General features: G+C 33.4%; 1 protein-coding gene across 1 annotated transcript in view; it reads left to right on the top strand.

Annotated features, from left to right (window-relative positions):
- Window positions 1-13,460, top strand: part of LOC143386920 (roundabout homolog 2-like) — a 47,277-nt gene that overhangs the window by 16,556 nt on the left and 17,261 nt on the right. Inside the window, 2 exon segments of the mRNA XM_077108171.1 lie at window positions 6,329-6,589; window positions 9,812-10,017. Coding sequence (XP_076964286.1) covers window positions 6,329-6,589; window positions 9,812-10,017 — 467 coding nt within the window.

The raw sequence follows: 13,460 nt of genomic DNA, 5'->3' as shown, positions 1-13,460 counted from the left end.
TTTAGTGTGAAAACTTCATAATTTAGGCTTGAGGTTTTCTTCATATTCAAAGTACAGAAACTTTAGAATTATTTTTTTGCTTTTGATAATTTTTACTTCTATCCATCAAGGATTCTGCAGTTATACTACTTACAGAGATATACAGATTATGACACTTTTATTTCTAACATCCTAATAGATAATTTAATCCACAAATATTTCTATCAAGTATAATAAGTGCTAAGCATTGTACTTGGAAGAGACATAGGAGACACAAGATAAATGTACAATTACTAGGGAAAACTGACCTGTGACCCAGAGGGGAAGATAGAAAGCACATTCTAGATAGTAACCCCCTTCACAACACTTATCCATCTCCATCTCTCTGTCTCTCTGTCTCTGTCTTTTTCTCTCTGACACACACGATTTTGTACAATGAGCTCTTGGGGAATTTTGTATACAAAATAATAATTTGTCTACCCCAAGGAATAATCATAGATGCCAGGTAAGCAGGTAAGTCTTCAAAAAGCTGATAGCTGGAGAATATTGCCGTGAATCTTGAATCATTTCTTCATAAAGAACATTGCCAAGTTGGGTGGTTGTTAGATGCCAGATATAGAGCAAAAAGTAAGGACAAAGGAGAACAAGAAATAAGTCTCTGATCTAATGGATCTTATGTACTAGAAATAGGTCATTAATCAATAGCTGCATTGAAACAATACTAAGGTCACTATTTGAACAAATGGAAAGAAATTTCTGTGGAGAAAGAAAAAATTAAAATTAATACTATGTGTGATGAGAAAATGAGAGTAGAAATAGCTCCATTGGTCTTCCTTTGGAAACCCTGCCCTATTCTAGTTAGAGGTATCTGCTTTTCTCTTAGTTGCCCCTATTCAGTACCACCCGCTTCCATGCCCTACCCTCAGCACTTTATTTTAATTACTTGTCTGCATCCTTCAGCAATTGGTGGCTTCTGTATGCGGTTTTATGAGCTTTAACCTACATTTTGTATGACAACATCTGACATGGAGTCTTAGTTTTCATCTTGAATCCTTAATGCCATAGGAAAATTCTGATTTTTGAATACAGATGATGGATTGGAGAACATGATGCTGAAGGACATGAGATTGCAGGTGGATCACATACAAGATATCATAGCATATGATCTAGAAATCATGATATAAAAATGCTAAGGCAGTAAAATAAGAGGATGAAAGTGGGTAGGTGCGAAAGGAGTAGATTTAGGCACAATTCCTAGCTGATAAAAACTGTGATCTGGAAAGTATAGTCTCTAGTTTTTGTTACAATTTTTAGTATAATTTCCAAGTGTTTAGAAATCAGCAATTTTCTTTCTAACCATTTCTTGGACCAGTCTTTCCTTACAATACTAAATACCAAAAGTTATCAAAGCATTTTCCAAAAAACAAAATATTTAATTGTTAATTCAATAATATGGTAACAATGCTAAATGTTCTCTCTCATCAATATGCATCTTCAGTTAGACAAAATAGTGTTAAAATGTATTAGTTCTTCACTATAAATATATACATTTTATTATAGTCATGATGCTAGGAAGCATTGAATAGTAATTAAGTATAAAACTGGTGCTTTGCTTTGTTATTGCAATTAGAGATTGGCAAGCTTTTGCTAGTGTTGAACTTCATTGTATTTTTTATTAGTAATTTGATATTTGTATTTGGCCTTTAACAAGTTAGTTCACATGCAGCATTGATTTGCCATCATCTTTATCATTATTCATCAGTCAAGACATAACATGACGCCTCATATTTCACTGACAGAATGTCAAAAGAACAAGCACTTCCCTAGGAAAGGTTGGCCAGAAGAACTATGGTTTGGCATTAGGAGAATTTTTATTCATTTTAATGTTACACAAGAAAAAGATGAAATTCTATCTCTCAAATAAGATGTGTATTATAAAATGTGAAGGAAACTATCAAAACAGATTTACATTTTTATAGACTTCATAGGCACATCTGTAGTCTTTTCATCCTTCCTTAGTAGCTGCATGAACTAAGCCTAAAATATATGTTCCTCTGGAATGGATCAAGACTTGACTATTTCAGAGATGATGAACAATTCTTCGCCATTTTGATTTGCACTATATCCCAGATTCCTTTCCTCTATTCTTTCATATTTTTCTTCTTTGAATATGCTTTCCTTCTTTGTTTATTTATCTAATGTTGGTACAAATCACTTTGAATCCATGGACTGTTCCCAGCTTTGCTTATATACTGCATGTAGACTTATATACAGAGTTGGTATATTAAAGTTCTAGAGTAACTTTGAAAAAGGACATAGAAGAATTGGTGATAAAATGTATAGTATGTTTGTGAGATAGGTGATGAAATATGTTTTAGTCATTTAATACACAATGCAATGCATTTACATAGTATTAAAAATAATGTTTTAATGGTTAGACACTTCTTTGCCTGATATTATTTGAATAATAAAAATGAATCTAATACAACTTACTACCATGTTTTTTTTGTTACCTTAACACATGTGATGCATATACCATACACTTTTCCTTTCTCTTATGTTCATTTTGTGTTTTCATTCCATAGGTATATCTCTAGTAGATTATTGAAAGTAAGAACAGTTTACTATTTATGGACTACACAAATTTTACATTTCATTTCAAATGAAATGGCTAATTTCATTTGAAAGATTAAGTATATAGTTTTTTATTTAAAAGTATAATATATATGGGAATAAACCAATGTAAGAAAGTGCAATTATGACTTTCTGACACAAAAATAAATGTGCTCTTTTCTACTGAATTTTACAAAGTAAATGTAAATTTAATTGATGAACTACAATGGTAAACACATTCTATACTGAAAAAGGACAATTATTTTATGATTAGCTTTCTTGTATATTTTTTTGTTTGAGTTAATAATATGATATTTAAAGTTAAGTAAGAAAATAAACCTAAGCATTTTTATTAATTAATCAAATTGTGTGTTTTCATTTAAAATCAGTAAATATGCTTATAACCTACTATTTTTAAGGTATACTGTTAGGGGCAACAGAACAAGAACAGTTCCATGTTATAACTCTAAGGTAGCTTAAATCCACTTGAGAAAAAGATACCATAAACATGTGAAAAGTAAATACAAAAATAATTTAAAGTGTTAAAAGAGTCCAACATTGGAAAGAACATTAGATGGTGCATAATCAATTTTCAAATAAATGTAGAAAAATATTGTCAGCACCAGTTAAGAAGAGTAGTTTAGCAATGCTAGTTGGCCTCATCAAGGAAATCTTTATAAAGATATGAGATTTCACCTATAGCTTGAGGATTTATCAGATTAAGATAGGTAAATTTGGAGGCATCCAGTTTATTTGAATAACTTGGATTCTATAAACAAACCTACCAGAAAAGTACGTAGACAAGAGGAGACAAACCAATTTAGTTTGAGCAGAAGATTCATGTTGAGAAACTATAAAACCTATCCTAAAGGTAGACTAAAGATTAAATATATTTAATAAACAGAATAGATAAGAGAAATAAAATTGGTAGACCATTCTCATATTTTCATAGAAAAAAAATGTAAGTGGTGCTCTGCTTCACCTGTGCCCATTTTTTTTCTTTCTTTGGAAGATATTGCCATTTAGGAAACTATCTGAATTGTTCCAAAACCATTTCCCTTCCACATATGTCACTTAAAATTTTCTCTTTTTAGTGATCACTGTAGCCTTGATCAACCCCAAAACAATATTAGGCCTTCCAAATCAATTCTACAGTACCCTGTATTTTTAATAATTTACTTAATATCAATCTACTGAATTGTATGCTATATGAAATAAAGTCAGGACCCTAACACATAACTGTTGGGAAAAAAGAATGATAAATTTGGGGTTACTTTAAAAAGAGATTTTAGTTTTATAGACCAGTTTTTGGTTCACAAGAAAATGAAGAAAAGCATAGTGATTTATCCCAACTTTCACATATGCATAATCTCCTATCATCTCTCACCAAGCTGGTGCAATTATTCTAGTTCATGAACTTGCATTGGCACATCATTATCTCCCAGAATGCATCATTTCCCACAGGGTTTACTTATCATGTGGTACATTTTGTGGTTTGGACAGATTCAGGTTGACATGTATCTACCATTATTGTATCATACAAAGTATCTTCACTGTTCCAAAATCCACTTTGCTTTTTGCCCATTTCTCACTCCCCAGAGTCTGGCACTACTGATGTTTTTACTCTTTTCATGGTTTTGCCATTTCTAGAATGTTCTGGAATTGGAAATATACAATCTATACCCTTTGTATATTGACTTCTTTCACTTACCAAGGTGCATTTATGTTTTCTCCATGTCTTTTTATGACTTGAAGCCCAATTCTTTTAAACATTGAATAATATTCCATTGTCTGGATGTATCTGTTTATTTATTCAACTTCTGGGGATATCTTAGCTACTTCCAAATTTTGGCAATTATAAATAAAACTGCTATACATGTCCACATGCAGGTTTTTATGATATATTCAGTTTTTAACAAAATGATTAAAATGTTACTCAAGTGAAGATATTCAACTTACAGTGGATCTATATGAATTACAGTTTTTTTTTAATAAGGGAGATCAAGACTAGTTATGCATAGCTGTGATATGGATAGTTAATTCTAATTTTAGGTACTAAGCACTAGCAATGGAGAAGAGTATTAAATAGTTCTTGGACTTAAGGATCTCACAGAATAATAGGACAAAAGAGACAGAGACAAATAATCCCAATATAACATGGGTAGTTCCACAATGTAGGTATTATAAAATTCTAATCAGTTGTATATGGAAATGGTAGAGAAGGTTCCACAAAACTAACCACCTTTGAGGTGACCAGGAACCCACAGGCAGATAGATGATTTGAGAACAGTCATACGCAGACCCAGAGTTTAGGAAAAATTAGAAAATAGGCTGTTGTTGGGGAAATATTGAGAAACAGGGCTAAAATAACAGATTAATCCATTGGGGAAGGATCTTTTAAGCCAGCTAATGAGTTTTGACTTTTCTCATATTAGTTATGATCGTAAGTGTAGGTGTGATGTGAATTAACATCCTGTTGCCTGCATTAAAGATAGGGTGGAAAAGAAGAAAAGAGAATCAGAAAGCTACTGAACTATTTTATAGAAGGTGACTGATCAATAATTATGGAAGAGGAGATGTAGGAGGCAGATTCAGGAGATATTTAAGATGTTGAATTAAGAAAACAATTAAATCCTTTATTATTCTTATCTTATACTTAAAAATCTATAAAAAAAGTATATTAGGACTTATTTGATTTCTGAAAACATTAGGGTTACAGAAAAAGTATAAGTAGAAATTCTGCTTATTTTGTACCACAACAAAAACATATTCCTGGTCATATTACGGTCATATTCCTGGACCATAATCCCGTTTCTAGATGTAATTTGAACATGAAATATAAGTATTTAAAATAATTGTATTTTGTGCACTTAAAATATGTCAATGAGGTTCATTTCATATTAAATATTTTACTACAATAAAACAATTTTTAAAAAATATATATTTTGTAGGGCAAGGTTTTGAACTTCTGTTTTCTGGTTTGAATTTAACACTCAATGTAAGAAGAAGCATTTGATTTTACTGATAAAAATAAGGGAAATAAACTAATATTGAGTATAATTTGTGTCATGAAGTCTTATGACTGGAATATCAAATAGAAAGGTTGTCTTAAGTCTAGAATAAAAGCAAATCAAGGGGCTGGGGATGTGGCTCAAGTGGTAGCGCCCCCGTCTGGCATGCGTGCGGCCCGGGTTCGATCCTCAGCACCACATACAAACAAAGATGTTGTGTCTGCCAAAAACTAAGAAATAAAATATTAAAATTCTCTCTCTCTCTCTCTCTCTCTCTCTCTCTCTCTCTCTCTCTCCTCACTCTCTCTTTAAAAAAAAGCAAATCAAGTTCTCTGATACTTCTTATATGGTCAGTCAGCTCTATTGATGTATTCTGCTGGTGCATAAGAGAAGGAAGCAGTTAAGTCTACAAGCACTAAATTCATTAATTGTCTTTAATTAGCAATTTGGTGTTTCCACATGAGTAACTTTGTTGGGAAGTTATTGCTTTTTGTAACTGTGGGGTAACAATTAGCGAAAAAGATCTTTAAAGAATAAATTGAGATACTGAGATAACAGTTGTAATTACAATTTCAAATTAGGTGATTTACTATAGTAGCATTGACAATGTGATCAGGATGAAGTAAACTGAGAGAACATTTTAGACACCATGTGGTTGCTGTTTATTGTCAGTGTAGCCATTTTTGTTTGTCTATTAATGTGCATTTTTCCTCATCTAATTTCAGCTATGACAGTGATAGTTGGTGCCCACCATTACCAGTACAAACATACTTACACCAGGGTATGGAAAATGAACTGGAAGAAGATGATGATCGGGTCCCAACTCCACCTGTTTGAGGCGTGGCTTCCTCTCCTGCTATCTCTTTTGGACAACAGTCTACTGCCACTCTTACTCCATCTCCACGGGTAGAGATGCAACCCATGCTGCAGGCTCACCTGGATGAACTGACAAGGGCATATCAGTTTGATATAGCAAAACAAACATGGTAAATATATTCATTGAGTCAAGGGATCCATGTTTTCTGCACATGGAAATGCCCTTTTATATAAATTCACAAGACATATTCATAAAACTATACACATGGGGACAAAATTTTGATTTTGTATACTCGTTAATCATTTAGAAAATGATTTAACTACTACAGAAATGTTAATTTGACCAAAGTCGCATAGCTAGTTGGAGACTAAGCTAGAGCAAGAATTCAGGTCTGCTGAAATTCAGTCTAAAGTGCTATTTGGCTACAGTGGAATCTTCTAATTTACAACTGATTTAGCTTCAATTAGCTTATCCTTGAACTCACTTTTAATGCCATGATGAAGGACTCCTTTTGGATTCTTCAAAATGCCTGTGATTAATTCTGCATGTGATTGTGAATATGTAAATCCAAGCTTCTGCAAATCACTTATGGTCAGTGTCAGTTATTAAAAGACCCTCTTTGGGCAGAATTAAACAAATCAGAAAAATAACAAATGTACTAACAGAAAATGCATTTTTTAAAATCATAAAGAATAGATTAAAAACCCAAATTTCATTTTTTTTCTTTTGGTACCAAGGATTGAACCCAGGGTCACTTAACCACTAAACCACATGCTCAGCTGCCCCCCTCACCCACACCTCAGACAGGTTGTCTCTAAGTTTCTTAGGGCCTCACTAAATTGGTGTCTTTGAATTTGTGATCCTCCTGCCTCAGCTTTCTGAACCACTGGGATTACAAGCCTGTGCCACCACACCAGGATCTATAGTTTTTTCTTCTAATTATTTAAAAACTTTCATAAATTATAGATGCAATTCATATAGGTATCTTGTACAAATATGGTAGATCATAATTTTATAGGGTTGGTTGTTTTTTCCAATGTTTTTCTCTCAGATAGTGATATATAGGCCTGCACCCTTGAAAACAAAATCTCTGTGACATTCTTTGAATTATGTTCTCTTGATTTATACCCTGTGCTTGAAATTATGGTAGCTTTTTTAAAAGATAATATTATCTTTCTTTTTATGGGAGGGTAATTCTAGCTACTAGAGTAAGTTGATTATGAGATGACTCTTATTCTCAGTGTTAATTGACTATTTTTAAAATATAACAGCTATATTAAAATATAACATAGTTAACTATACATACAAAGAGATTCTCAAACAGGTATGTCACTTAAAGCTGTATAAACATGCTCTTTCCTTAGGATAAGAGGGTCTTGAACATTTTCTCATTTTTTCTAAAGATTAAAGACAACCTCCTGTTACACATAATTATTTTATGATACATCACTGGTTAAAATGAAGCCAATTACTTAAAGAGTGATAGGATTCTCTCAAGGTTAACTGGTGAAATCACAACTTTAAGTCATTTGAAGCAGAGACTTTGGCTCAGGGGTTCTCAAATTTGTGTGTGTTTTGAAATCATATGGAGAACTTTAAAATATATTGGTCCTAAGTCCCACCTCTAGGCAGATTCTGATTCCATACTCTGAGCTTTGACTGAGGACAGCCCAAGTTGGGGCAGTTACCATGGAGGTGAACCTGCTTCCTATCTGCATAACTATGGGCAACTTGCTTACCACTTGCATGCTATAGTTAATGTGTTTAAAATGATGTCAGAAATAATACCTCATGTATAAAATGAAAGGGCAGTCCTCACACCACTCTCATTTCTGATAAAAAATACAAATATCAGGGTCCTGAGACCACACTGAAATTCAAGAATTCACTAGAAGAATTTATTGAAATCTATTATTCTCAAAGACATAGTTAACTTCTGTAAAAACATATAAAGTCAGCAAAGAGAAGAGTTATGAGGCAGAGTCTAGAAAAATCCCCAAAGCAGAGCTTCTTGTTGTTTCTTCCAATTGGAGTCAAGGACAGCACTACTTTCCCTTAAGTGTGACGATACACAGGGGATATTGCCAGACTTGGAAATGAGTTTCAAAAGACAACAGTAAAAGAACATAACACTTACTCTTTAGTCTTGCTTAAATAGAAGGGGTATTTAAGATACTTTTGAATGACAGCAATGAAAAGACTCTGTTAAAACTTGTAGTACATTTGCTTTTAAATTACATTAAGAAACAACATTGCTGACGGCTGCAGTGGCGCACACCTATAATCCTAGTAGCTCTGGAGGCTGAGGTAGGAGGATTTTGAGTTCAGAGCCAGCCTCAGCAATGGTGAGGCATTAATCAACTCAGTGAGACCCTGTCTGTAAATAAAATACAAAATAGGGCTGGGGATGTGGCTCAGTGATTGTGCATCCCTGGGTTCAATCTTGGTACTTCCCCCAAAAAAGAAACGAAGGAAGAAAGGAAGGAAGGAAGGAAGGAAGGAAGGAAGGAAGGAAGGAAGGGACGGAGGAAAGAAGGAAGGAAGAAAGGAAAGAAGGAAGAAAATAACATTGCAGTGCTTTTGCTTAGCATTTTGTAGGTGTCCAGTTGCACATTATTTAGCCACCTTATTTGATAAATTTAAGTTTTACTTGAATATGTTTCAAAACTGTGATGGTAATTATAAGATTCTATTTATCTAATGAAGGTTGAGATTAAAATTATTTACTCATTGCAAAGGGTTTATCTAACACATCTTTTGTTCTAAACACAGAATACTAGGGTGAATTGTTTCTGCCTTGGAGAAGTTCAAGATTTTGGTGGCTGAGATAGATGCACAACTAGGTAGATAGAGCAGAAGATACTTGCCCTAACTGGGGCAAATGAAAATACTACTCAGCCTGCTCTGAGAGGGTCATGCAAAAAGAAATCCTCCTAAGTCCAGAAATGTGTTGAAGATGGAAGAGAAGGAACATTAGGCATTCCAGTGACATCTTAAGTGCTAGCAGGCCGCATGGGTGGATTACACAAAAATTGGAAACAAAATAATATGTATATGTATATATGTATGGGTATATATATTATTTTTTGAAAAGGTAAATTTAAATAGTCTTGTGACAAGTATTTTCATTCTGTTTTTGATGACTTATCTATACAAAATATATGTTTATATCACTAGAATAATTCTTAAATTTATGTGGTTGTTGGTAAGGCATATGCCCAGAGACCTATTGTCTCTATTGATGTGTATGTAATAAAGCATTGTAAACTCCAAAATTATTAATGCAAAAGAAGAATACTGTTACCATAGCATGCCATTTAATTCTTATTACAATGTTTTTGAATGTTAATGGACTGCTTTTCCCATTTTATTGTTTCCATTTGAATTCTAGGCACATTCAAAGCAATAATCCACCCCCACAGCCCCCAGTTCCACCATTAGGTTATGTGTCAGGATCCTTGATTTCTGACTTGGAAACAGATGTTCCAGATGATGATGCTGATGATGAAGAGGAAGCTTTAGAAATCCCCAGGCCCCTGAGAGCACTAGACCAGACACCCGGATCCAGTATGGACAATATAGACAATTCTGTGACAGGTAATGGAACTGATTTAATATGAATAACTGACCTATTTGCAATATTGAAATGCATCAAAAATCAAGTACTTTCTTACTTTCTTATGTAAGATTTATTCCACTCCATCTATTTCTGTAACATTTTAAATATGTTAATGTTAAACACAAAATTCAAAAAGGATTTGGAAATACTTTTGCTTTGCTGCAAAAATGATAAGAAAATTCATGAATTTTAAAAAGCTTTAAAGACATGAAAGAAAACTCAATTATAGTCATGGCTTTAATGAAAAGTTCACTGTGCTAGGGAACCAAGTCTATTACATAAAAAAAAAAAAGAAAAAAAAACTTTTAGAAATGATATATTTTGTATATCAGGAGGAACATACAAAATGAATGCAATCTTAAAATGCTTCTTGATATTTCACACTGTAAAACCATTCACTGATGAAAATAAGCAAGTCTTCAGAAAAAGACTCTTCAGTTGCACAAGGTATTATTTTTAGAGTGGAAAATGCATAGTGAGATAAACCATGCATTTATGCATTTTATAGTGTAGAATCCAACAACTTCCCCTCTTCCAAGAAGTATATTTATTTTGACTTATTTACTCCTCTGGCTTCTGCTTGCCTTGTTCACCAAGTGAAAGACTTCAGTTGGTACCCTCCTCTGATGATTCCAGGACTGATGTGTAACCTATGTCCAACAATTTCAATTGGAAATTTTAAAATCTTAATATGTACACAATATATATGGTGAAAAGTAAAAATTCAGTATTTCTGTTCACATAGTTATACATTCTTTGATACACAGGCACACACACAAAAAATGCCTTTTACAAAATTATGAAGACCTAGCTACTCCATACTAAGCCTGGTCTTTGCATTTCTTTAGGATTTCTAAGGAAACTACACATATCTGTATTTTCCTGGATGACAACTTTCATCCTAGAAAGCATCTTATCACAGTCTTAATTTACTTTTAATCCAACAGTTTCCGAATTCCACAGACTTTGTGTTCCATATTAGTTCTGCAAACACAAATGGAAACTGGTTTAGTGCTGAGAAAACATGAGTGCCTTCACTTTTCCTGTACAGCCCTCTCTGCATGAGGAAGTGCATGATGCATGAGTCCACTATTCGGTTTTTCTTCTTGCTTGATGGATGGTCAGCTTGCCAGTCAAATTAAGATTTAAGAACTGCAGATATACTGGTGTGATTTGAAACCCAGATCCAACCCACAGTGACAGAGCAAAAGTTAAAATCTTTGAATTCAGAGAGCTGACTTATTAGGGCACTATTATGTTAAGCCTCTTTGCCTGAATTTCTAGCATAATCTCCTTAAGGGTAAAATTCTGCATATTTTTGCATATTTCACTAATGATACTGAACTCTTTTTTTCCTTTAGGAATGCAGTAAAAATGTGCAATAATGATGAAAAAAAGTCAGCTATGCTGATGTAGTTCTTTTATTAAATACTATAATTAGAAAGATGATAAATGTATCTATAAATTGGGAGAACACCACTCTGCACTTTTACATACACACCTGTCAGGAACAAGTAAGGATGTCTAAAGTAGTCCACTGGTTAAGATGTCAAGTTTAAACATCTTAAGTAACCTGCATTTCTCCTGTTGGTAATATAATGTTAATTCCAAATGAAGCTCTTATTGCTAAGAAAAGAAAGTCTAAATTTCCCTACTTGAATTCACTGCTTAATTACTTCTGAATATAGAAACCTCAGGGTGTTTAGGCATGAATTCCACAATGCACTTATCCTATGAATAATACATCTCCTTAGCAGAAGTTGTACTTTACACTTAAGCAACTTAAGCACCTCCCCCATACACATTTTTTTGTCTTTCCATGCACCAATGACTTTGAGGAGAAAGTTTGATCAAAGATTTGATTTGCCTTCCAGGGTGTGTTGTGTGTCTATGTGTATGTGTGTAGGAAGTGTGAATGAGTATATGTAGGTATTAGTGTGGCCATAGGGGATGTGAGTATTAGTGTATGTACATATGTAGGGTGTAGAGTGCATGAGTATAAATGTGTGTGAGAACAAGGAAGATTGAAAGTGCATATACAGTGTGAGTGTGAATGGGGTGTGCACATCTATACAGGGTATGTGCATGTATTACACAGTTTTCAATTCTATACAGTTTGTGAACATGTGTGTAAAGTGTATGGTATACATGTGTGTATGAAAGACAAGGCACAATGTGTGTGGAATATGTGTGAGTCTATGTAGCGAGGGAATGTATTTGTGTGTGAGGGAGAGCAACTAGGATATACATGTAATTGTGTGTGTACACATGCCTGTACATATGCTCAGGTGGATGTTTATGTGGACCAAATGTAATCAAAACCAACGTGCTAATGAATATTGTTCTAATGATGTTCTTAGGTTTTGTTCAGCTATAAGGCTACTTTAATAGTGCTAATAGAGATAGGCCATAATACACATACTCCTTCAATGAGCTTTGGAGACTAGAGGACTCTGAACTTACCGTCAGTTTCTTAGAGTTCTAAACTCGCCTGTGGTGTAAATTAATCTTTACTTTCAACTGAAATTCCCTTATATTGTCATTTTCATGAAGCAAATGACCATTTTTATTAAATAGAACTAACAATTTCCATTCCTGGAGACTCTAAAGCCATCCAGAATGGATGTAACACTGGGTAACACAGTAACACTGGGTGGGCTGAAAGTCTTTATGTAAAATTTCAAATTTTACTTGGCTGAATTGTACTCCCAACTGCCAGCATAAGGAATACCAGCCACTAACAGTCTACAGAGCTTTATTCTGTAAAATATATATATATATATATATATATATATATATATATATATATATATATATACATACATTAACTGCAAATATTTCCATAGCAAGTATGTAGTTTGTGAATGGCTACTTAAATCTTGAAATGATCATCAAGAATGAAAAAGAACAAAAAGAAATGAAAATATCAATAATTCCACATCCCATGATCTTAGTAATGGTAATATGTATTTGCAAGTCTCCTGTTTCATGTATTTATTCCCTAAACAAACATTTATTTTAAGCCCATGACTTCTAGTCATTTGAATAAACATTTAGATTTAATAATAGCAACAACCAAACAGCAATAATAATAATAAAGTAGAAAACCTAGCTCCTAGTCAATGCATGATACCCTTCTAAGCAGTGGCTTGTTTTTTCCTATGGCTGGCTGAGCTAAGAATGGATTTAAATGTTAGAGTTTGTAAAGAAACAAGATGTAAGTATGAAATCAGAACTAAAGAATGCATGACAGAACTATAGAATGGAGAAGCCTAAATTATTTGGTTTCTTACATTTGTAGAAAGAACTCCCTGCCCTGATGTAAAGTTTTACCATCTACTAACTCATTTAATCCTCATAACCTCATTATTATTGTTGTTGTTCTCATTTTATAGCTAAAGAAATTGAGTCACAGAAGGAT

Source organism: Callospermophilus lateralis, unplaced genomic scaffold (assembly GCF_048772815.1).
Source record: "Callospermophilus lateralis isolate mCalLat2 unplaced genomic scaffold, mCalLat2.hap1 Scaffold_182, whole genome shotgun sequence".
Lineage (NCBI taxonomy): Eukaryota > Metazoa > Chordata > Mammalia > Rodentia > Sciuridae > Callospermophilus > Callospermophilus lateralis.
Note: the sequence above shows the minus strand (reverse complement) of the source record. Positions and strands in the feature narration are given on the sequence as shown.